This window comes from Apis florea, unplaced genomic scaffold (assembly GCF_048593485.1).
Source record: "Apis florea isolate Af1SG1 unplaced genomic scaffold, ASM4859348v1 contig_3158_pilon, whole genome shotgun sequence".
NCBI classification, from domain to species: Eukaryota; Metazoa; Arthropoda; class Insecta; order Hymenoptera; family Apidae; genus Apis; species Apis florea.
This window is the reverse complement of record NW_028256713.1, coordinates 233833-260134: the sequence shown is the minus strand read 5'-3', so window position 1 is coordinate 260134 and position 26302 is coordinate 233833. Positions and strand designations below refer to the sequence as shown.

General features: G+C 45.1%; 1 protein-coding gene across 1 annotated transcript in view; it reads right to left on the bottom strand.

Annotated features, from left to right (window-relative positions):
- N (neurogenic locus Notch protein) overlaps positions 1 to 26302 on the bottom strand; it is a 203936-nt gene that overhangs the window by 150334 nt on the left and 27300 nt on the right. Inside the window, exon 2 of the mRNA XM_086909626.1 lies at positions 24331 to 24409. Coding sequence (XP_086765752.1) covers positions 24331 to 24409 — 79 coding nt within the window. The remainder of the gene's footprint in view (positions 1 to 24330; positions 24410 to 26302) is intronic.

Here is a 26302-nt window from a genome sequence, read left to right as displayed (position 1 = left end):
TCGATCGAACAATAAAATGTTACAGCGCGACACACCTTTCTCGTCTTGCATCTTTCCACAATGCGACGATTGTGCGCCTTTTGCTCAATCCTTGTTCATCGTCGTTGGCGAGATACGACGATAATCGTTTCGGCCGTGAGCTATTGACACTTTGACACTTGGCAAGATCGTCGAGTGAAATTATAGAAGGCAAATGAATGCCTGGAGGTGACGGAAAACGGTTCGAAACATCTTAATTTATTCTCGCCGCCTCCGAGCCTTCGATAATCACAGTGATCGAAAAGGAAACTGGGTGAAATGCGCGCCATAACTTGACTCAGAGGAATTCCCGTTGATTCGAGGATTGTTTCACGCATGTCTAAGGCTTTTGTGCTCCAATCCTGCCCCAATCAGGCACCACTCGGTTTAAAATACCGATTTTTCTATAATTCGTGAATAGATTCCTAAGCTCTTTATAATTTTATAAAGCGTAGAATAATCTACTATCTATGATTAAACTTTTTTTTTTATCTGAAATTAGATTCTCGACGTTTTGATTGTTCGTCATTAAATAACGAAATTATTTCTATTCGTTAAGAAATTAAAATAATATAGTGAAAGCAGTTGGGATTATATCGCGATACTTGACGAGCCGAGGATGCATCTTGGTAATTGCTTTATTATTAAAATATCGCACGAAACGAAAAATATATAGACTTTAATATCCGACAAATTGTCTTCCTTTATATATATAAAGATACGTAAAATATTAAAATATAAAAGTACGCATTTCATACGTTAATTCATACGTTAAAAATCAATCTACTTCCCTTCATCTAATTCGTACGAATCGGTCGTTCTCTTGCTTGGAGTTGCTAACGACAAGTCGATAATTTCGAATTACGAAGATCGTGATCGCGTTGGGTGAAGAGACAGAGTAAGAAGAAAGTAGGGAAAAGGAGAGAGGGGATCTGGAATTGGAGTTAAATGGGCGAGCGAAGTGGAGAAACAGGTTATCGTTCAGGTAATTTCGGGATAACTTCAACTTGTTCGATCCAACGTTATTACACATTTGGATAGATTATTCGATTCCTCGAAACTACCATTAACCTACTATCCCTTCTTGTTTAATTTTCTCTCACACGCACACACACGCATACATAGAGATGAGTTGTTGCTCGTTACACGTTTACCGGTGTACTCTAAAACTGGCGGCGGTGTACAAATCACGTCGTTATCTATTCCGCCACATTAGGATCCGAAGTAGTTACTTCCTGTAGTTCATTTGCGGCGAGGATGTCTGATCATTAAGGTCCCCGGGATCACCGCATGCCTACCGTCTCCCTTATGCGCGCGCACACACACACACATATGCATATTTACGTTCGTTCCGGCGACTTTTTCAATCCGAGCGAAAGAAATTTTGATAAACGACACACGAGTAATAATAACAAAATTTCATCCTCGCTTCCTGTAGTATCATCCGCGCGAAAAAATAAAAAGAAGGAAGAAAAAAATCCAAAAGTAGTCGTACGCAACGATGTGGCGCGAGCAGAGATCGATATCGAGATTTGATAAAAAGAATGGGGGGGAAACGCGGGCAAAAAGGCGCGTAACAACTTCGATCGAGCGAAGAAAGAACGGATGGGGATGGAAAATTTCTGCGGCAGCTCCTTCCGTCCACGAGGGGGAGCAATTTAGTTAACGTCATTAGAGCGGGAAAAATGCGGATGATTGGATGCGGTAGCCTCCTCCTAGCGCCCGTAATCGGACGTTCGTGGAATCCGATGTCTTAACACTGAACCTACGGCGCGGTCAAATTTTTGAAATTTCGTTTAGAATTTCTTGTATACAAAGTTATCTTACTGTATCGCCATATTGAATTATTGACTTTTTCTCTAACGTAGATACAACCCATTTTTCAATATTCACAACTTCCTGTTTACTTGACGAATCCAATTAGCTAAAATCTCTTTCTATATTAAGATACAAGTGTTTTTTTGCATTTCACCGCTCATGGTAGGTATACGCGAAATGTAGGTTTAGCGTTAATGCCTGCAACGCTAATGTCTTCCGCTCCTCCTCGTTTCCAAGCCCTTTCGTGTATTCGAAAATTAATAAAAAAGGAGTCGCGCGGGCTGAAAAATAGTGAAGAGAAAAATAGCAAGAGGAAGAGGAGGAGGAGGAGGAGGATTTATCGAGCGACGCGTTTCGGGGCGGTGATGCATGATGTCGGTGACGGAATGCTGGTACTTTCATGCTCTAACAAGCGCAAAAATCGTGGCCATGGACGGACACCTACGACCCCTGGGGAAGAGATGGCGCGCAACCGTGAAGTCGTGGCGTGCGAGACGCGGTGATAATCGAACGAGCAAACGGATTTTTAGCGGGAAGAAATTTGAAGCTGAAAGTTTATAGGAAGAATAGGGCGATGATATTGACGGAGGATTCGTATATAAAATATATGATAACCCTTTTGTTATGGGCGACTTTTCCGCCGCGTCAAAAATGTGCACGAGAAGATGGTTGCTTTGACGGTGATTATTGAAAAAAAATATCGATGCTACTATCGTTTTCAGAGAAAGATATTCGATGTGCAATCGTCATGTTATATGATACGCGGCTTCTTATGTATAAGTAGCGCCCATAGTAGCGAAAAGATTAAGTTAAAAATGAGAATGTTTCTCTTTAAGTTTTTACAGAATTATTATATATATCGTGGAGTAACATCGGTATGAAAGCTGTGTGGAAAGTTTGACAAATACTTGGATCTCAAACGTCTCTCCCCGGCCGATGTTTACCTGAATACCAATCCTATTCGAATACTCGAAAGACACGATTCGTCCGTTGTTCGTTTCGAAGAAAGTTATCGGTCTCTCGGATCGTCAAAATTGTAAAATCCACCGAAAACCACGTATATCCACACGCGATTGAAAAAGCTTCATTTCAACGATACTTATTACGAAAGAAAGTAACCAATCCTTTGGTTTTGTCAAAATTATATCTTATGCGAATGTTCAAAAGATACGATTCATCCATTAACCATTCGTTCGAAAGAATCGAATTAGAAAGCTCTGCTCGGCTTATCAGAATTGTAGAATCCACCGGAAGAACTTCGTTCGAACCTACACGAATATTCAAAAGCTACGATCCATTAACTATTCATTGCTCGTTTCAAAAGTATCGACAGAAAATTACCAATTTGTCAGATTGCCAAAATTATAAAATCCATGGAAATATATTTACTCGTACGATTGAAAGAGCATCATTTGATCATTGATATTCATTCATTCGCAATCTCTCGAATAGCCAAAATCGTATCCACGATAACGTGGAAAAAACGAAAAGAGAGGGAAGGAAGGAAACGTAGGCGTAGGTATCAGAAAGAAGAACGGAAGCGAGAGGGAAGGGATCTAGGAGGGAATGGAGGAGAGTCGGAGATGCAAAGGCTCGCTAAATCGTCGGTGGGTCTTCGGTACTCGTCTTCTTGTTCCTCTCCGGGTCGTCGTCCACGTAGCCGTTGTTCCACCCTTACTAACGATCTCGTACGTGGCCACATATAAAGTCTATCCTTTGCGGGCCTAGGGCCCCTTTTACACTCTCTCCGTCCGACCGGTGCCCGGTTCACGATGATTACGACTCCGATTGCGATGTAAATCGCGAGCCCACGTTCAATCACGTACACACGGGTGTAACTCTTTCTTACCCATGCCCTTTGACTGTGTGTCTAGCCAACCGTCCCCGTCCCTCCACCTCCTCCCCAGCCTCGTTGATGCTGATCGAATGTGTACATTCGAGATCGGTACCGGGGAGTCTCGATCATCGGTGTATACGAAGTCGTAAATATAATCCCCTCTCGAAAAACACGATAATCTTGATGAGAGAACTCACGTGCATGCGTGTGTGTGCGTGTACCTCTCGCATTCGAGTTCATTGTTGAAATTTAATTTCACAAATTTTTATCCAAACGTAAATAATGCAATAACGTCGATCCAATAAAAAAAAAAAAAAAGGAATCGAAAATAAAAGGAGGAGAAAAGGTAGGGAATAAAATTATACTACAACTATAAGATAATAATAGATAAAAGAATTCAAGAAATTCTCTCCTCGATTTTTCGCGAAAAACGGATCCTGTTTCGACGTTTCTCCATCCGGCGTTCAGGTTCACCAAGGATCACCAAAGTTTTTTTGCTGCCGTTATAAAAGCTGCTCGATCGATCCTTACGGAATCCCGCGGACATAACGAGACGTAATTTTACCTCGTTACTTCATCCGCTTTTTCGCGCAACGTATCCCCGGCTCTGGTTCTTCGAACAGGTCCCCGTCGATGCTGCAAAATGGCCACCACCACGCCGATATACGGTTCTTGCACCGTGCTTTCCAGCTACCTTCCTGAGTCAGCCTACATAAGGCTGCTTACTAGCTCCGTCTCGAGAGGATTCCACTTTTTGCGCAAACTTTTCTCTCTCTCTCTCATTCTCTTCTCTTCTCCATCCATGTAGCCGACGTTGCGCACGCTACTGGTTCCCGGGAGCACGATATCGATAGGATGTTCCAGTTTATCGTTTCCTGTCGTCTCTTACGGTTTCCTTTTGTTCTCCTCGCTTCCCCTCGTTTCAGGGCCTCGTTTTCAGGACCTTTGTCGCTTCGCCGTCGAGCGAAGTAAAGTAAAATATTCGAGCTAGCTGCAACTACATTTTGTCCAGCAAATGAGAGAATATCTTTCTCTCCGATTGTGCGTTTCTTACGAATTTCGCTGGTTAAACATTTCAAATTTCGCAACAATTGAAGGTTAAATTTGACGAGATTGTAAGAGATAGTCGAGGTTAAAAATTTCAAATCTGAAAATTTGTTTCGCAACAATTGAAGTTTAAATTTAACGAGATTAAAAACAGTCAAAGGTAAAAATTAGGGATTTCTTTCAAATTTGCAAATCTGAAAATTTGTTTGGTAATATTTTAAAGTTAAATTTAACCAGATTAAAAGAGTCAAAGATAAAAATTACGAATTTCTTTAAAAATTCAAATCTGAAAATTTATTTCGCGATATTTGAAAGTTAAATTTAACCAGATTAAAAGAGTCAAAAAATAAAATTTACAAATTTCTTTCGCTCGATAAAAATTTCAACATTCGAAGGAGGATTAAATTTAACGAGATAGAAAGGGATAGTCCAAGATAAAAAGTCCGATTCCATCTCATTTCAGGGTGTTTTTTTTAAACGGATCAGCGAAGAATTATTTGCGCGTGTTTTTTCACGAATCGAGTGGGAGAGGGAAGGTCGGTGAGCGGGCACAAGTCAACTTTCATCGAATTATGTTGTTGCGACGAGGTCGAAACACTGGTCGCCGTGTCGGCAATTTCGTAATTAACGAGATATCGCGATGGACACGATCGCGAGATCGTTAATGGTCGGCCGGCCTTCCTTTCTGGTAGCTTCAATGATCGATGGTCGATCGCTTTCACGAATTTACTCGCCGCCGAGCGGACAAGAGGCTTTAAAAAACTTTTTCACTCTCCGCTCTCTTCACCGTATGTATCATCGAGCGAAGCGAGTTTGGTAAGGTTACCGAGTTTACGAGGTGACGTTAATAAACAGCTTGTCAATCGGAAACTAATGAATATTAGCTCCACCAATCCCGGTTAAAAGCTTCGCGACAACGCAAAAACAGGAATCCATAATGTTATGCGCCACTTGCTAATCCCCTCCACTCTTCGTGAACCGATTTATCACCGGTAACAGAGGACTCTTCTTACTTCGATCGAATCGGACTTCGATCTCCAAATCTTTAAAACTTTTAAAGTCAAATCGACCATAATTCGATCTTACTACGATCTCGATATTCTGATTGAGATTTAGAAAGAAGCAAAAATCGAATTTTGATCTCGAAATTCGATCTGACTTCGATCTCGATATTCCGATTGAGATTTGGACGAAAAAAAGATCGAATCGAACTTCGATCTCCAAATCTTTAAAACTTTTAAAGTCAAATCGACCATAATTCGATCTTACTACGATATTCTGATTGAGATTTAGAAAGAAGCAAAAATCGAATTTTGATCTCGAAATTCGATCTGACTTCGATCTCGATATTCCGATTGAGATTTGGACGAAAAAAAGATCGAATCGAACTTTGATCTCGAAATCTTTAAAACTCGTAAAGTCAAATCGACCATAATTCGATCTTATTTCGATTTCGATATCCCAATTCAGATTTGGACGAAAAAAAGATCGAATCGAACTTTGATCTCGAAATCTTTAAAACTCGTAAAGTCAAATCATCAACCATAATTCGAGACATCATAATTAAGTATCTGCCTAATTTATCTTAACCTTTTAAATCATTCTTTCTTCGAAGATTGAAACTAACTAATTCGTGCGCACGTATATATCGATCGGCATCGAGGAGAAGCAAAAAGGAGAGTATTAAAATGGCCATAGATTTAAATCCTTGACCTTTAATCCCCAAAAAGCGTGGAGTAAGAGGATAAAAATTGAAGAAAAGAGGTCGAAACTGGCTGAGTTGAATAGGGTGCGTGAACCACGACCGTGAACCCTGCGACATCCTTCGAGCCAGTTAACGAGGTTTCCACGGTGGAACGAGCGTGCCAGCTATCGTGCAACGCGGATCAGAAGCGGATCCACGTAATACGAGTCTAGACGAGTCGCGAGACGGAAACCGCTTTTCAAAAGTCGCCTGAAACATGCGAATATTTGAGATAAATAAATAATAAACGAAACGAGAAAAGAAGAAGAATCGATGATCGAAGATATTTTTAAACGTGTTCCGTTACGATATTTCCCTTCTCCATCCTTGCCTCGATCTCGAATCGAGGTAAAGGCGGGATAAAAAGGAGGAGACGATCGATCACCACCGGTGGCACAAAAGAAGAAGAAGAAGAAAAGGAGGAGGAGGAGGCGTGCGCAACCGCGTTTCTCGGGAAATCGCGAAGCGTGTTGAACCGGCCCAGACGGCAAGTCGCTGCCAACAGCCAACAGAGAAAAACACTGCTAAGGGAGTCGAAGCACGCGTGGGAAAGTTGGTGGTGGGAGACGTGTCGGCGTGGATTCAAGTATAAACGATACATCGCGCTCCCTAAGCGCATCGTCCCGACTTTCCTGCCAATTATCCAAACGAAAATAAACCACTTTCGAGAGAAAGTTTCGAGGGAATTTTGTTTTCTTTTTTTTTTTTTCGAGAGAGAGAGAACCGAGGTACGTATCCTCGGGTACGTATTTAAGAAAGAGGATACAATTTTCCGTCGAATCGACGTTGAAATTTAACGGAAATTCGATACTTGGACGGAGAGGACAAACGCAGGATGAAAACAGCAAGCCCGTGAATCGATTAGCGATGTAACTCTAATTAATAGTCGGTTAAGGAGGCGAGCAACCGTTCCGTCGCCGATGTACGTCCGTTTAATTAATTATGTAGCGGGCAGCCGGTGTTAGAAGCAGGCGGTTTTTGCAGACGGCGACACCGTCAGGAAGGCGTCGCGGCCCGGTGCAATCGGCGACAAAAGACAATAGCCTCGTTACGGATTCGTTCGACCGACGAATTGCCGGTGGTGCGCCACCGTGATAGAGAACCAGTTGGCGCTCCAACAGTTTCGAATGCTAACGCGCGGATCAGAACGTGGCGAAGATCGTTTCATGACGATTGCGCGTATCGACGCTCCTCTCCACGCCAATTATCCCCTCTTCCATTACCCCTCCCCAATCCCGTGTTAATTTTAACGAGACCGGATCAATTATTGCGAAAATATTTTCGACTCGAGAATTCGAGTTTCTATCCTTTCTCCCATTTTTCCCCTCCAATCTTAATTTTATCGAAATCAACTAGTGAAAATATTTTCGAACGCGATTCGAGAATTCGAGTTTTCTCCCCTTTTTCCCTTCCAATCTTAATTTTATCGAGATCAACTAGTGAAAATATTTTCGAACGCGACTCGAGAATTCGAGTTTCAAATGTTGGTTTCTTTTCTCCCCTTCTTCCGCTCAAATCTTTCAATTACTGCGAAAATATTTTCGATTCGCGACTCGAGAATTCGAGTTTTAAAATATTTCTACCCTTTCTCCTCTTCTTCTCCTCCTAATCTTAATTTCAACGAGACCGGATCAATTATTAAAAATATTTTCGAACGCAAAATATGAATCAAGGGGCAGAACGGGTCGCAGAGACTCGTGGCGCTCACCTGCATCTCGCGAGCACCTCTCGAGTTCAAGTTTCGCATTGGCGAGGCGAATTTCTGCCGGATGCCGGCCCTTAATAAGCGGAAATTCCGAGAACCTCGACGCCTACGCGATAACAACGAAGAGAATAAGGGGAGTCGTCAAGTCGAGGAGGGTGTAACATTTTCTCGCGTCCTCCTCTTCGCCCGTTAATTGTAACAAGTAGTAGGCTCGATTCACATTGTTGAATAAATTTGATCCGGTTCGATTGTGATCTCCACGCGTCCTTTCTCTTTCTCTTTCCTCGTTCGACGCGTGCGAATAATAGCCAGCCGATACGGAAGCGATCGATCGATTCGAATCGTAGAACGAAATTACATAGTCGAAAAGTGTTTGTTTGGAAGGGATAAACCTTTCAGAAATTCGAACCGATTGAAATTTTGTTCAAGCTCGATCGAGAGTTTCCGTATACGGGGTGGAAAAACACACGGAACACGCGTTGCGTACGCGAGCACTGTGTTGATCGACGATGAGATCACTCGCCACAAGAAGAAGAAGAAGAAGAAGAAGAAGAGGAAGAAGTGGTCAAGAGACATTAACAGTCGGTAGCCACGCTGGATCGCCATTACAATGTTTGCCCACGTTTTCGAAGCGCGCACGAGCGAAAGGAATATTCTACTCCCACCTATCCGTTCTCAAATATATCAATGATAACCAACAGCGCCATACCCGAAACACGTCAAATATGGACACTGCACTCGACGAGGCACGGAAGGAGAGATCCATCGGAGGTCCACGTGCGCGTTAATGCATTCGAGCCCAAATGCATTTCCTTTCTCCTTCTTCGAGAACAAAAAAATATATCCACGCCACATATTTTCGAAACTTTCGACGACGATTTCTATCTATAATAAAAAAAAAATAAATAAATAAATAAAACGTATCCGCGATATTCACTTTATCGATACGATGAAATTGATCAAAAGTTTTTCAAAAGTGAAATTCTCTCTCCCTCTCTGAAATTATTCCAAGGAAGCGCAAAAAGAGACATTAACGCGGACATTTTACGCGAGTATGCAAAGAGGGGAAAGGGAGTCCCTCGTAGGACAGGACAGGTGAGAGGAGGCGATAAGCCCGTATACTTACGTATCGTCCCTTACAAGACGGGGTGTGTCGATACACCATCTTCATGCATTAATGCATGGAACGCCGCTCGACGATACACGACGATCCCCCCTCCTCCCTCCCTCCTCCTCGAGCAGAGCCGCGGTATCGACACCGTGGCGTAAATCGATCGAATCTGTCCGTGGATACTTGCCCGATCAGGTATCTGTCAATACGGTTAGATAAACGAACGCTGGCCTTCCGCGCGGAAGATAATCGTTTCGCGCGCACGCAACTACGAGGGATTCGCCTCAACATGCGCGTTTCTTTCCCGCTCTTCTTTCCTTTTTCCTCGTAACACCGTTTCCCCGGTGTTCCAGTTCTAATAATAAAATAACAACGGAACAGGCACGTTTATTCTTTCCTGCAACGGATTATTATTCCACGATGGCGATACGAAATATCTGTATGTATACACGGTCTTATCGACGACGAGAGAATCTTTCTAGAGACGTATATCTATTATCGGTGGAGATAAAGTTTTTATATTACACGAGGAGTCGTATATGAAACTTGGTATCGGTGGTGCAGCACAACGTGCGCAAACATTGTGATCCTAGCGCGAGGCGAGGAAAGAAGAAAAAAAAAAGAAGGGGAGAAGAGGGACGGGGCGTCGAGAGTGGTCGGGAACAAGGGGAAGGCGAGGAGGAAGAAGGAACGGGAGCGAGAGTTTCCAGGAGCTTGGTGGAGAGGAGGCGCGAGGACGGTGGTTAGGGGTCATCAGCATCGCAACACCATCATGTTTCTGACCTCGTTGACTGAGCACGCTAGATGACTCGGTAAACAGTGGAGCGCAGCGATTCTAGCGTGAAACCTGCCACGTTTTCACGCGATCCCTTTCCATTCCTTGCGTTCTCCAACTTGGCTCGAGGACGCGAGAGTTTCCAATATTTCTTCCCAAATTTGGAAAAGAAAAAGAAAAAGTTCCGTACACGAGGAAACGCGACGTCTAGAAATCTACTAACACGAGAGAGATTAAGAAAGAGAAGAGGAGAGTAAGTACATATTTGTGTATCGTTGGTTACATTTGTAACGACTTGGTTTCAAAGATTATTCGATCTTGAAACTGTCGATGTTTCGACATCCAATTTCCTTCCACAAAGAAAGGAACGAACAACGAGCAAGAATGGCGCGGGGAGCAACTTGTAATGACGACCAAATTTGGCAAACTAGTCACGGAAACTAATTATTATTTGTGACTAAGCGAATAACTAAGGATCGAGAGAAGAAGGGGGGAAAGGAAAAGGAGAGAAGAAAAAATTCGCGCTCAAAGCGGAGCAAAAGGGGCGATGACTTCGATAATGGTTGGCCAATGACAAATAGGATGAGGAAGGAGCAGCTCCTAGCGGTGTCTACTTTAATTAAGAAAATTGTTGCGATGTAAACTGCGAGTCACTCCAACAACGCGTTCTCTTCGACCCGTTACCCATTCTTACTCTTCACTCCTTTCTCCGCTTCTCATTTTTATTTTTCTCACACTCGATGCAATTACGTATAATAATAATATCTTCATATCGCAACGCAATAATCGATTCGATCGATTAACCAGCTTCTTATTTCTCTCCCACAACACCGAATTTAACGATCCGCCTCGTTTCTCGCCTGTTTACCATTTAAGGCGCCTATTATCCCTCTTCTGTCCGTGTTTAATCATTTCAGCCAGCCCGAAATGGCTAATAAACGCTCGGCCGCCGATAATAATTTAATCGGCTCGGAGCGCACCGATGCAAATACGCATCGCGGCTTTTTCACAAAAGGCAACTGTGTCGTGTGTAATTCGATCAAAGTCGTGTCGTCAATGTACTCGATTGTTTCGGTAATTTTTCTTCAAGTATAAATTAAATAAATTTCAGGAACGTAAGAAAAAAAAAAATCTTCAAACATTTTTCCATTTATCCAAATCTAATTGACCGAAAACTCGCTGTTCGTATTCGATTGTATTTTCACGTCGCGTGATAATCCTTGGAGATTAACGTCGGCCACTTTGAGCATTGCCAAAAGTGGCGTGGCATGAAAGTATACACGGCCGAGACTTCCAGGAGAGACTTAATTTTCCGAGGGGGGAGGAAAAAACGTTCGACGTTCGAAAAAGGAAGCGGTTACCCATTCTCGCGAGTCCACACGTGCGCTAGAAACGCGTTGACTAACGCAAGACGAGAGAAACTCGGCCGAGAAGAAAGAAACGAAACTCGACTGAAGAAACTATATTCGATATTTATACAAATTCACGAGGGAGCAAAAACTCTATTCGTTTCGCAAAGTTAACACGTTAAGACGAAGATCCGAGAAGACGAAAGTGGAACAAAATCGACAGTCTCTTTCAACATTTAAGGATCCCATATCTTTTTATCGTAAGCAGCTGCGTAAAGTCACATTCCCTCCAACCATCGAATCCACGTTCCGTATATAATTTTCAATATTGCGCTTCTGTTTTTTAATATCTGCGATCCTAAATTTCCCGTGTATTCTTCCTAATTCCATTTTCACCACTTTCCAGATCTTTAATTATTATACCATTGCGTTCCCTGCTTCACATCGAATCGACCGAACACAGCAAAGTATTCACTACATCTGAATACGTTCCATTTACGTTGTGATCTATATATGTTATAATACGTAAACACGCGTCGCTACGAAACGGATGATAGAACGACGTTCGATAATAAACGTTCTGCTTCTAGATTCAAATTTATTTATAAGTCGATCTCGAACGACCCGGCAATTTATCCGAATTGTTTGCGTTCGCTCGTCTCTGCGTTGAGTATCGTTAATTATTAAATAAAAGGGAAGAATGAAAATCGAGAATTCGATCGCGGAGAGTTGACTGTGCACATCGAGCCGAGTTCTAAGTCCGGCCCAAAGTTTCTCAAACTTTCACCGACTCGCCCAATGGCTCGATTATCGATAAGAGCACGCAGCTTAAGAAAATCGTGACTCGGCGTGCAAATATCGCGAGGCAGCCATGCGCGAAGTGACATCGGGGCCGTTTCTCCGCGCGTTCGATTACGCGCGCCTTAAACTATCTGCGGATATCTGTGTGTGTGTGTGTGTGTGTGTCGAAAGGATGGAAAGGAAAGGGGAGGAGGAGAAGAGAGGGTGTGAATTAAAGCTGGTTCGCTCGGATCGGTCACGAGACGATTTATGCGCGGGATAATAATCGGAAGTTGCTCGATCTTTACGTTCGATCTGTCGTTGCGACCATTTTCCACGAAAATAATTATATTTCGTGCGATTATTCGATCGAGCAATTTTCGAAACTAAAACTAAAATGGACGAGTTATCAGAATCCGGCTCGCGTGATAAAACAGGACAAGGTACACGAGGCTCATAGTGATTGCGAGAGCACACACAAGATCCAAGCGAGGAGGTCAAGGAAGAACGAAATTATTTCTCTTTCCAACTCACCGATTTCGTCCAACTGAACGCGTTTCTTCGAAAACGAAAGGCAAAACGTTGATCGAAAAATCGTCGGGTTAATTTAATCTCGATTGGACGAGGGTTAATATATTCCGGCGTGTAACAAGGAAGAAACAAAGCGGTTTGGAGCGGAGAGATACTCGCGGATAGATACTCTAATCGGCGCACGAGGATTAATGGCGCACGCGACGCTAGTTTTTCAGGTGACTTCGTGCGAGAGCCATTACGAAAGCGTGAGAAGGGTGAAGGTTGGTGTACAGCCAGCCCTTTCGACCGAGAAGGGCTCGCGCTAATTACGTCATTATGCGGAACAGGGTGGATAGCTCTAACGAAGCTGCAGCTCTGCTCGTCCTATGAATAGTGATGAGTATATGTAAGCTCGATCACGCGCCATATTATAATAAGAGCCAAGCGGCTCCCGTTCCACAACGGCGTTAGTCGGAAATTTCTAAAGGATATTCCTTTCTTTCTCTCTCTCTCTCTCTCTCTTTTCGAATTTTCCCGCGCGCGACGAAGCCTTAACGAGCGAGAGTGGGATCGAAATTCTAAATATATACTTTCCAGTCAGGGGCGCCTCGTAAAATCAATTAGCTGTAACGAACGATTCAACCAGAGTCGAAGCGTGATCGAACCTCGATCGACAAACTCTTCCTCTTCTCTCTCGATCCGGGGAATTCTACGTATTTCCAGATTAACGAGATAAGAAAGGAAAGTCTGTTGAAAAGATAGATCTTGCCTCTTTTTTGCTAGTTCTTTATCGAGTCCACATTCCTGATTGAATAGATGCCGAGATAAAAATTATCACGAAAGAAGAAAGGAAAATCTTGCCTCTCCCTCATTTTTGCCAATCTTCCACATTCTGGATTGAATAAAATTGTATCAGAAAGGAAGAAAAATCACGTGCCGGAGAGATTATTTTTTCGAATCTACCTCGAAAATAATCGATCCTCCAAGCAGATTAATCGAAACGAACGTGAGACGAATCGAATTACGATATTTCTCTGCGATGTTCTCCGCGGGATAGACCTTCCACAAGAAGGAGGGGAGAAGCTGGTATCTGTATCATTGTTTCAAGTTGCGATACGCGCAAACGTATTATTACCATAATCGTCAGCAGCACGGCATATGGGCGATGGTGGGCACGAGGGTGGAGGGCGAGCGAGGCTTAATCGCGATAATGGGCCCGGAATCGGCTCGTGACCGCAGAAACGGAAAACGTCTCGATTCCTGGCGGCGGGATCGAACGCTTACGCTTTTGCATCTTGGCCACGATCGTTGCCACGAGTGTTGCAACTCGGAATATGCCCGACGGGCCGTATTGTAATAACGAAAGAAAAGAAAATTGCGAGGAATGGCCCCCGTTCTGAAAAAAAAAAAAAAACGAATTTAAATCGTATCGATCTCGTTGCATCATTTCAAACTCGTTTCAAAATTAAAATAAACTCGCTTCGTGTCGTCGTTCCGTTTCGACAAACGATTCTCAAAAGCGCGGATTTAAAAATCGGTGGATTTAAAGGGAGGAAGGATCGTAATTGTTGAGAAAGCGTACAAGCTGCGAATCGAATCGAAGTGTCGTAGCGCGTGCAAAATTACAATTAAAATAACAATTATTCTATTCTCGCGACACGTTTCGTCTCGTTAAATAACCATCGAATAAAAGCAATTCACGTGGTGAATTATCCGATCCGCTAAGAACGGAATCGAACATCCGAGAAGACCGACCTCGGTCGATTACTGGAACGAGCCGAAAAATAATAATTCAAGGTCGAGGGGGGGAGGGTAAAGGATAAGATTCGCGTATAGAGATTCTACGGCCGTCGCGCGCATGCGCGCGCACGCGCACACGCGGCAAGGCCTGGACCATCGACAGCGCGAACGGAACGCCACGGTAGGCGAAGAGGAGAAGCAGCGAGAGGAGACCCTCCGGTTCTCTTTAATAACACGGCGGGGCCGCAGGTTCTTCTTCTTCGCAGGTATGCGAGACAGAGCCCGAGGCGAGCACCACTCTCCGCGCGTACACTCTCGAAAACCCGGTTCTTTCGCGGCGACCTACACCATAACGTCGTGGATCCCGGCACACTCTATCCGATACCTTCGAGCACCTCTATGCACCGACACGTTCCCGAACGCTCGTGTGCATCCACGAACACGTGTATAGACACGAGCTGTGCGTTTGCTCTCGCGTTCACCTGGCACGAGAGGCCTGGCCGGGAGATATCGAGGCAGGGCTGAACGCGATACGTTACGATTTTCGACGGAGTGGAAGAATAGGGGGGAGAAAGAAAGAAACAGGGCCAAGTCCAGTAGCCACGAGACGAAATGAATGAAGGTGTTCTAGTAGCTAGTGGAATCGAGTAGAAGAGGTTCGATGGCCGTGAATCGTGAGCCGATAGCGAGAAAAGAAAAAACAAGCCGCGTTATTCATTAAAGGAAATAGACTTATCGTATGGACGGTGTTTGTAAAACGAATCCGCGAAGGGGGTACTACATCGATATCGACAACAGATATAAGCACGTAGCTTGTTAACCGGAATGGCACGCGGGTGTGATCGTGCCACGATATTCGATCGTAGATACGGATTATCTGGCCCGATTCGCTCGGCCTCGACCACTCTGGCGTCCAGTTTTGTTTACCAACCGGCCGTCCCGATAGCCGGGCTAGTCTCATCCGCGCCAATTACAAACTTGTCGGACAAGGGGGAATTAATTTGCGACGGATCTCTTGCGACCGTGGTGCATTTGCGCGATGTCCACGGCCGAGAAAATGATACCTCGTGTAATTACCTCGCGGATACGGATCATCCGAGGGTTTGCTCCTCGTTATCAATGATTTAATGCGCCTTAAGGAGTAAAACGAGATACGGGGGATAAAAAAAAGAAAGAAAGAGTGAAAGAAAGAAAACGGGATCGCGTTCATTAATTTATATCTTTGCCAGCGTGTTCCGCGAGTGAATATGAGATTATTACGGGGCGGGGCGAGGATACGTAGACGCGATAGTTTGCGCGCAAAAAGGTTATCCTCCAGAAGGAAAACACGGGTTCACGGGTGGACAAGGGATACGCGCAGCTGGAGAAAGAAAAGCTGGCCCCGACCAGGGGCGGAATAACAAATGAACCTTGCATCGACCCCCGTCCTACGACGCATCGAAGAAAGTTAAACCGACTTGAACCCTGGCACGCTAATCGTTTCGGTTTGAAACGGAAGATGGATGGGAGAGGAGGGAACAGGATACGATTTAAAAGACTGGAAATGTCGGTAATGAAGAGAAAATAGAATTGACGACGAATAAGAAGAAGAAGAAAAAAATATCCATAATTATTTATAATCCACACTTACGAATCGAGGAACGTGAATTTCAGAGGCTGTGGCGGGACAAGTAGAAGCGAGAGTCGCAACTCTGAGAGAGGAAAGGTGCTATTTCGTAGACAAAAGCAACAAGATGCACGATCAGGGTCGTAAGTTCGGAAAGAAGTAAGGAGAAAGAATGACCGTGCGAGGATCGTCCCTAATCATGGGAGGTGCGGGAAAAAGACGCTTAACATGCAGACTGTAGCCGGAGGCGTTAGTGGCGTATAATCAGCGTTCCTTCGCTCTTAAACACCACCGTGGCACACACGGTTCTCTTCTTCTGCTCCGTGCCAAGAAGAATACCACCGGTGCGCAAGAGGTAGTGGTAGATGGGGAGGTTCGACGATCACCCCTCCTCCCCGTTTTCATATATAGAAACCAGTGATTCGTCCGCCACGATGGGTCTTCGTCTCGATGCATTTGCCACCGTGCCAACGGATCCTATCCGATCTACTCGTTCAACTGGGTGGAGAGAGTGCATACCTTCCTTCTGCCAGCCTGGGTGTCAGGATATTACCGACAGAGAGAAGGAGATACGTCGGTCGTATCGAACGAGAGAGCGAACGAGAGAAAGAAAGGAGGCTGCAATTACATCGCAGGTGGTTGTGGCCCGATCGAAGAAGGACTTTGGGACTACCTAACTGGAGCATCAAGGAGAAAACACGTGGTGATTAGGGGAGCTACGTTCGCCTCGACACGGGCTCATCCTCGCCGAGGAAATCGGCATTCTTTATCGACCGCCGGTAATTATTACCCGTCGAGCGTCGCCTCGGATGTCGTTCCCCCGATCTCTCTCCACTTTCGACTTGGCTTGCCGAACTGGTTTACGTATTCGAGATTGAGAGTAAAGTTATAATTAGCGTGGAAGAATGAATTAGCGGGGTTGAGAATCGCGCGTAATTAGCTCAAAAATAACAAAATACGAAATACAGACAGCGGTTAGAGTACACTGCTGTTTCTATTTCAACCTGCGCCAGAACCAGATAGGCAGGTGTTGTTGTTGTTGTTGTTGTTCGCTGTACGGATAACGAGACTTTTTTCCCTCCTCGGTCGCGCTTAATTGAATTTCATGTTGTTTTGCAGGTTTTCCAGGAAGAAGAAACGGTAGAAAAACCTCGTTGATGAAACGTGGCAAGTGTACCGAGATATAATTAATTATATACCCTCGGAAACGATAAATCTTCCGATTTCCATACACCTCTCACTCGTGATACAACAATGTGATACAGCAACCTCGATATAAAACTCACTCGTAATTGCATATTTACTCGAAAGATGACTAAGAAAATTTCAACTTAATAACAGTATCTTTTTTCTTTTCTTTCTTTTTTTTTTTTTTTTTTTTTTCCCAATACTCCATACTCCACTTCACTTTCCCATTGCTTCAAGGTGTACCACATATTACCAGCTAGGCATAATTTACAGTTTCCTCGATGAATTTTTTCTTCTTTTTTCTTTTTTTTTTTTTTTGTTGCTGCTCATTCACCGAAGAATTCCACGCTCGCAATGCCGGATAATGCAAATCGACTCAGGGGATGGATATACCACGCCGCTTATCGTCGCTCCCTCTCTCTCTCCCTCTCTCTCTCTCTCTCCCCTTCTCTTTGTACCGCCTGGAATCCTACTTAACGCGTCGCTTAATCACTCATTCATAGCGGCCAGGGGCTAATAAATCGGCCGCTTGAACTTCTTAATCCTCGATCGCGAGGTTCTATCTCGCGAGACAGCCGATCTCGCGAGATACACCGGCACACATCGGTACAACTCGACACCAGTCATTTAATACCGTGCGATGTATTAATGTCGCGACACGACGACGAAAGGGATAAAATTCGCGTGGCTCGGCAGAAAGGAGAGGCCACTGCTTGTTTTTTTTCTTTTTCTCTCGTTCGGGTCCAGTGCACACGCGCGATCGTAATTAAGAGTCCGATCTCCTCTCTCGTCCATTTCTTTCTTTCATTCCCTCCTTCCTCCCTCCCCCTCCCCCCTTCCACTTGCCATTTCCGTGCACACGATTTCGAAAACCGATCCGAACGAGTGTCGAGGACGTGGTCGAGGTAAAAAGCTTGTAAATGCACAGCGATCGCTTGTATCGGGGCGTGTAACGCGGATGTTTCGAGTTGTAGGACGAGAGAGAGAGAGAGAGAGAGACAGAGAGCTACCGTGCTACGCGCGAGGAACAGAGAGAGAGAGAGAGGGAGCAAGGGGTACAGAGCGGGGGAGATGGAAGGATGAAATTTATCTTCACGCGGTGATGCTTTCTTATTAACCGGGCAATCATGCTCGAGTTAAAGTTATCGCTGAACGGACAACGGGATCTCTGAATTCGGTTGGCCGCTAAATCTTAATTACGTCTTGAATTAATCTCTAACGATAACGGACGAGTGCGCACACAATCTCCTCTCCCTCCCCCCCCTTCTCCCCCTCGCGTCATTGGAATTCCATGTGTTGAAATATCGAAATTCAATCCTCTCGCGAGGAGGAAAGTAAAATTGCAACGAAGATGATGTTTTTCGTAAATTTATTTATTTAAGGCCTTTAAATCCGTGTAATTAAATATATATATATATATATATATACGATATATATATATATATGTACGATGTGTATCCGTATACCGAAAAAAATATATCGTAATTAGTATGCACAGTGATTCTCGAGCGTTAACTTGCACGCCTGTATACACACACTCGGAACAAGATAAACAACGAGTCACGTTTTAGTCAACCCGACGGAGAATCGGTTATTCAACCGCATCGAGAGTCGATGGAAGTTGTACGATTTGTCCAGGAAGACGGGGAGACAACGCGCTGGGTCATAGAACGGAGGGGAGGGGAGAAAGAGAAAAAGAAAGAAAGAAAGAAAGAAAGGGAAAAAAATAAGAGAGAGGATTACGCTCGCCGTTCGAATCGTTAGGCGTCCGTTTCTAATTGGCGCTAAATAATCATTTTTTTTTTCCCCCTCCCCTCCTCCCACGGAGCCCGCCAATTCCGCTCACCACGAGTTTCTTCGAACAAACCCATTACTGTACGACAATATTCGCGCTGGCAATCAGCACGTTGGTGCGAGAGCAGAACGGTTCCGTTTGTTGGCCGTTCATTATGCGCATCGTCGACGACGACTACGACGTCGGCGGCGTCCATTTGGGCCACTAACGAGGAGGAGACATCTCTGTGACCAGGACGTGTACCGGGATATGTGTTCCAACCGCTACTATTGTCGGACGACACGCGGCCGAGCGAGTAATAAACGAATTCTATTCTCGATGTCTAATGTTCGCACAAAGCTGAGAGAGAGAGAGAGAGAGCTTGGTTTATTGGGGAATGAAATTTGCGTCTGATCGAATTGTACGAAAAGTGTGAATTCTAGAAATGAATTGAACGCGAGACGATTAACGGATAAGTCGTGGACGAACGCAGTGTCTTCCGGCGGAAATAATGTTTCTACGAATCTCCGCACGGCGATGGTTTAATTGCTCGTTGCGCCAAAACAAACAGACCACCGAGGATGGTGCAATTCGACACGGGGCCGTGAGTCTAGAAATCGAACGAGTCTATCGGTTTATCGAGAGCTCTCCTCAATCTTGTTATCCTTCAGTGGAAATAGTTACAGAGCACCGTAAGCTCGGCTTCTCACGAGAACGAGTCAAACCGTCTCGTAGGTATTCGCAAATAACACGTTCCGAAGGGTTCTGGAGGTTCTGCAAACATCCCGCGAACCGCTCTCTTATTCCGCTCCGTGGTCTTGCGTTTCTTTCAAATTTGCCTTTTCAAAGACTTCCTTCCCTTCCATCGTGGATCTTTGCTCTACAAATATTATGCTCGATAACGTTTTCTACTTCCAATATCTCTTCTAGGTATTCAAACTTTGATTACGTTAAATCTCTTTCCCCCCCCCCTTTTTTTCCTAAAAAGAAAAGCGCGACGCAAAGATTTTCGATAATCTCTGTTCGTTCCCGCGTCGAAGATCGTAACGTCTCCAGGCAAATATTAAACTGTGTCGCGAAATAAAGCCGCAAATATATATGTATATATATATATACTTGGCACGGAGTAAAGAAAGAGGAAAAAAGAGACGGGACAAAAGCTATACCGCGCTTTCAATCGAGACCGATGTCATTTCGAATCGGCGACGTCCGCTGACAAACAGGTCGAAGATAATTAGAGCAGCTTATTGATAGGCGAAAGAAGCGGGAAGGAGAAGGTGAACGTTGGGGCCGAGGGAGGTTGGTCGCCGCGGCGAGACAAGTGGTGGAAACGAATATTGTTCGCGGACGAGAAGCGTATGGAGGAGAAAGAAGAATGTGGCGGAGAGAAAGAAGACGGCAGACGTCCGCACTTGAATCTATGCGGATGTCTGAAGGGAGTGAGAGACGGAGAATGGCAGAGGGAGGAAGAGAGCGGCGGAGCGGGAGCGAGAGAGGCGGAGAACAAGGGACGTGGGAGAAGGAGCGTACGTGGCCGCGGAAGGAGGGAGCGAGAGGGCAGGATGGCTTCGATCCGCTGGAAAGAGAGAGGAGTGGAAGTGCAAGAGAACCGATTACTCGCGGAGGGAGCCGAGGGGTCCACGAGGGGCCAGGATACTCGGCGCATGCGCGGCGGGCGTGGGAACGCGCGCTCACGTTCAGACAGTGTCCCCTCTTTCTCTTTCGTTCCATTCGCCCGGCCCTTCTCCGCGTTCCTTCCCTCCTGCTTTCTCCCTCGCGTACCGCAGCTCCTCCTCTTCTCTTTCCACGCGCGTATAGCGCCTGCTCTCTCGCTCTCAGGGCCCAATTCGTCTCTCCCTCTCTCTCTCTCTCTCTCTCTTTCTCTCTCCCCGTGTCCCATTGCTGGCGTCTGGGCGAGGATCCCCGATCACGGCCGAGCGCGCACGATCCAAGGCCCCGCGGGCATGGAGTTATTCGTTCAGGGGTGCTCAATATCTGGGTGATCGTCGATGCAAATAGAGAGTGGATTCTAGTCGCTAGGCGAGATAGACGCGCCTCGATACGAGGCTAATCCGATCCTTCGCGCAGCTGCATCCAATTCTAATCATCGTTCAACATTAGATTCGAACTTCAGACGAGGATAACTCGAAAATGGTCGCACGAACTCGGCACGGTAATTGGAAAATAAATTACGGGATGTGTATCGTTCCACCGCCGATCTCTTAGACGCGAAAGTGGGGAAAAAAGCGCAAAGGATACTGCGCATTGTCGATGAACGCTAGCGATAGAGCGTCGTGTACCACGATGACCGCGAGTAAATTGTACCGTCTCCACACGCGTGCTCTCTCTCTCTCTCTTTCTCTCGATCGGCCTGTGCGGTTTGCACGCGTATAAGTGCACGCACGGCCGAAGAAAACAAGATGCCTTTGAGCCGGACGATAACGCGGTATGGCGCGGTCACCGCAGGATGCTCGCGAAGAAAAAGAACGGGTATTTTGACAGCGCGCGGCAACCTTCGTCATCCTCTGTCGATCGTGTCGCGTCTCCTTCAGCTCCATTCACTCGTCCAGAACAAAGGCCTCGAGCTTCGACTTCGTGATATATCTTCCACCGCGAAGCGAAATCTTCCCCTCGAACAATATCGCGTCGAGTCGATCGAATTTTTATGTCAAAAGTTGTTGCGGGGAATATACGGACAACATCGTTCGACGTACTCGCATAACTCGAACACATAACTCTATGAAACGAACGTTTCCCCGACGGAGCAGATGGCAACGATTGCTATTCAATCGAACACTTAGAAACCGTCGCATGTACGGAATGGAAAAGAAGCGCAGGAAGGTGACACTGAACGAGGACGGAAGTGTACAATTTTATTTTAATTTCGAACGTGATATGCGTGACCCAAGTTCCATTTCTTCTTCTACGTAAATTGCGAATAAATCACTGTAGAAAACGAAACGAATCCTTTCTTTTTTTTTTTTTATCGCTTGTAAAACAAATTTCTCTGCTCCTATTTGTTTGTTATATCTCCATATACGCGTAGTACAGAAGCATTCCGCATGATGATGCATATGAACGTGAAATAATTGTACCAAGGGAAAACAAGAATTTCTCGTTCTTGCACGTATGAGCAACCCTCTCTGCGCAGCCGTTTAACCACACTCCAAAGGAACCCGAACGCACCCGAACGCACATGCCTGTATAATAGCACCCTGTTCCTCGAGGGGATGCGCGGATGTCGCCATCCATCATCGTCCATATGTTGTTCCGTTCGATAAACCCTTCCTCAAGGTCTACAAGGGCGATGGAATAAGTTTAACAGGGTCAACAGTCGCAGCTGTGAGCGAGGCAAATTGACGAAACAGCCCCGAATCTTCCCCCTTTATCCCCGGCTGGGGATAAAAAATTTTATGTAAATTTTTCAAAAATGCACCATCGATTCTAAATATTTCATAAAGATGCGCCTAACCAAAAAAATTCGTCGATACACACCGTGCACGACGTAACGAATTACATCGTCAGAAAAATATAAAATTCCGAAAATCGAAAAAAAAGAAGGAACGCAATCGATCGAGGATGGAAAAAGCAATAATAACACTTCATAAAGATGTGTTTAACCAAAAAAATTCGTCGATACACACCGTGCACGACGTAACGAATTATACTGTCACGAGAAAAATATAAAATTCTGAAAATCGAGAAAAAAGAAGGAACGCAATCGATCGAGGATGGAAAAAACAATATTATTTTTCCGCGCGAACGAACCCCTTTCACGATCGGAGGTGTACGCTTCGAATGGAGAATCTATGGGGGTCACGTGCCAGCACACGTGACCCGTCTACGCGCGATGAATTCGAGCCTAGGAAGGCTAAGCGCATCGCGCGCAACTGCGCAAGTGCATATCGCCCGCGCGCACCACACACGCTCGCTCGCTCTGAAAGAGAGACGCGAGCGTGCGTGGATCCATCACACGCGTGCGATCGCCCGAAGGGGTGGGTTTCCGCCCCATTGTGCGCCCGATCCTTCGCCCGTTAGTTTTAATTCGTTGGTATTGTCAAGTGGCGCTGGCCAAATTTGTTATTGTATCGGATTATGGTCATTTTATGCGGGGAACTTTGGAACTTGTGGGAGAAATATGACCGTGGGTGAAAACGCTTGGATCGCTTCGAACTGTATATATATATATATATATCTTATCGATATATTTCTTCGAAAGATGGAATTTTGAAAGATGCATTATCGAGATAAGAATGTGTTGTTATTGGGATATAAAATTAGACTAGATTCAGATAGGTTTAGATAGGAGAGATAAATTAATCTTCTTAAGGATAATTAAACAGTGGGGTGGAACAAGAGTGGAAAGTAAGAAACGGAGGCGGGCAGCAATAGGCGGGAAGGTGGCTGCGAGATTAGAGCCCAAGGTCACGAGTACGTAACCATCCACCATCTCAGAATCGCAATTACGTTCTGAAGATTACCGTAGATCCATATGTAGAAACTTGATGATGGAACATTGTAGAACGTTCGGTCAAGATTAATCCAATTTCGGTAGATCGTGGTTCGTTTATTATCGCGCAGCGTTATAACACTTCCCGACATTTGCATCGAAATCAATCATGTTCTACCAACTTTCTTACGGTGTCTAACAACCGACTATCTACACTAATCTGTAAATAACGAGGAGAAGAGATAAGAATAAATTCATTATTATGAGAATATCTTGCGTTCATTTTGTAAGAAAGGGAGAAAGAATTTTCATATCTTCGTACAACTTCGTGAATAAAGAAAAATTCTAAATAATCGATTTGACAAAATTTCCAGAGTTTCGCCCAATTTTTGTAGCAACAGGCTGATACAAAAGTAAAACTTGAGATAAAGATAATTTGGACACTGCACGACATTCCGTTGGCATGGAAAAAGTTGATTACAAGCGACCTTCTTTTTCTAAATCTTGCGTTATAATCGTAAATGGAGCTAAGACAAAAATTTACGAATAACTCAAATAATAATAAAGATTCGAAAGAAGGCAGAGTTAATAAATTGCAAATTCCGTTTCCCCTCATCATCTTTCTTAAAGATCGTCCCTCACAATTTCCCTCTCGATTCCTATCCTTTTCGCGTGGGAGGAAGCGAAACATCCGGTTCTCTCGACTTTCATCCCCTCGATTCGCCTCCTCCCTCCCTCCCTCCCCGTTTGAACGAATCGATCGAACAGCAACACGATTCGTTCTCGCGACACGCGCCTAATCTGCCGCATGGATCGTGTGTGCGTAACGTGTAATCACGTGACAATAAGAAGAATAAGAGAATGTGTCCACTCACTCGCAATGCGACTCGCCGCGCAACGGTGACACGCAGACTCCTCCGTTCTTGCAAGGGCTCGGCGAACACGACACGATACCTGCAACAAGTGGAAGAAAAAGAAAAAAAATTAATCGATCGAAGGTATTTCTATTTCCGTAGTTTTTAGTAAATAAAGGGGATGAAGAATGGAAAATCTTCCATTTCCCTTTCCCCTCAGCTCCGCAACTCAGTGCTGCAAAGCTACAGTTTATCGTGTAAAAGCAATTAAAGCACGGGTTGGAGAGGGCAGAAGAAGTTTACCGGTGGATCCCCCTCCTCCGGGGCAAACCTTTGACACGCCGTGCAAAGTGAACTTTCGTGTATCCCTCCCCTCGCTCGCTCCCCCTCTCTTCGAGGGATACGAGGCGAGATAAGGATAGGGATCGCAACGAAGAGGGAGCGCAAAAAAGGGAGTGACCTTTAAGGGAGCGAAAATATCGGTGGCCACCTTTTGCCACCTCGAGTGGTGGCGGCTGGGTTAGAGAGAAAGGGGGATCACCCGCGCCCGTTGCCTCGAATAATTTCACACGAGTCGAAACGCTTGCACGTGCGTCACTTGCACGTGCGACGCGGAGAGAGGCCGAGGAAAAATGTGGTCGTTTTACGCGCGCGATTCAAAAGTCTCTCTCTCTCTCTCTCTCTTTTGATCTGATCGGGCGCGTGATTTTGAAGCCTTTAAGGAAAAGCGGAGATATACGATGGTGAAAAGTAAGGTGATCTGGCGTGCGATCCGTGAAAGAAGGACAGGTCGCTCGACTAGGCTCCTCTTCTTGTCAGCGTAGTTAAGCACACGAGAGAGAGAGAGAGAGAGAGAGATCGTTGGAGCGCGATATTCAACCCCTGAATACATTTGTATATCTTAGGTTTAATGTATTCCTTTTCGTTGGAACCATTAATGTCGAACCTCGAATAACATTCGCGCTAAATCACACTCCCGGGAAACGTGTGTTTAAAAGTCGATTAACGTGCCCCGCGCCGCATAAAGTACGGCGTAAGCGACTAATGCACACACCACGGCCATAATAACGTAGCAAATAACTGCTTAACATAGAGGGAGAGGAAGGGAAGGAGGGAGGCAACAAGACCAACTTGACGCGCTTATGTTTTATCAGCGAAGCCCCGGCCGAAGGGGGATTCCGCCTTGTGTCTACGTGACCTCGCAACTTTACAAACCCTCCGTGCGATGCAAGTAGTCCCCGCCTCGAGACGCACTTTTTCTCTCTCCTACAATCGTTAACTTTGACCAAAAACTCTCCTGCGGGATCCGTGGATGGGAATCGTCGAGCCCTTTGACCGGGTACTTTCGGCATCGCGAGAGAAAAATATTTCACCAAAATCGAGTCGTGATGCTCTAAGGACATGGCTCTTAGACATCGCGGTGTTCAATCGTCATTTACAGTATTTAGAAAAGTCAAGTTCAAAATTAATCAATTTATAAATCACGCCTCTTCGATTTGTTCGATTTACTTTCTTGCGCGAATTCATTTTTTTCGGCTGAAAACGAGAGGGGTTTCGTGAAACAAGAAAGAAAAGAAGGCATCGATCGATTATTTTAATTAACGCGTGGAAAAGAAAGAAAAAGAGAATGAAACGGCGTGACGTAACGGGCGATGGTGTCGCGTGGGACGCGGAAAGTCATTCTAACGTTTGTAAATGTCATCTTAATGGCATACATTTCTCGAGCCGGCCACATCCACACGCAACCGCGTGAACATTCGTGACACGCGCGTGCACTTAGAATTCAACAAGGTTTTGCCGCGCCGTTCGAGGAAAACGTGGCGCGCGACAACCGCTTTCAAATTTTCGCAAGATCGAGCCGTTCAACCGGCTGAACCTTGAGCGACGAGTTGCGAAAATTTTCGATTCGTAAAACTGTCGACGAAGTATCAACGAATTCGTACAGTGAAATATAAAGAAATATCTTTCTTTCGATCGAGAAAAAAATCCGGGA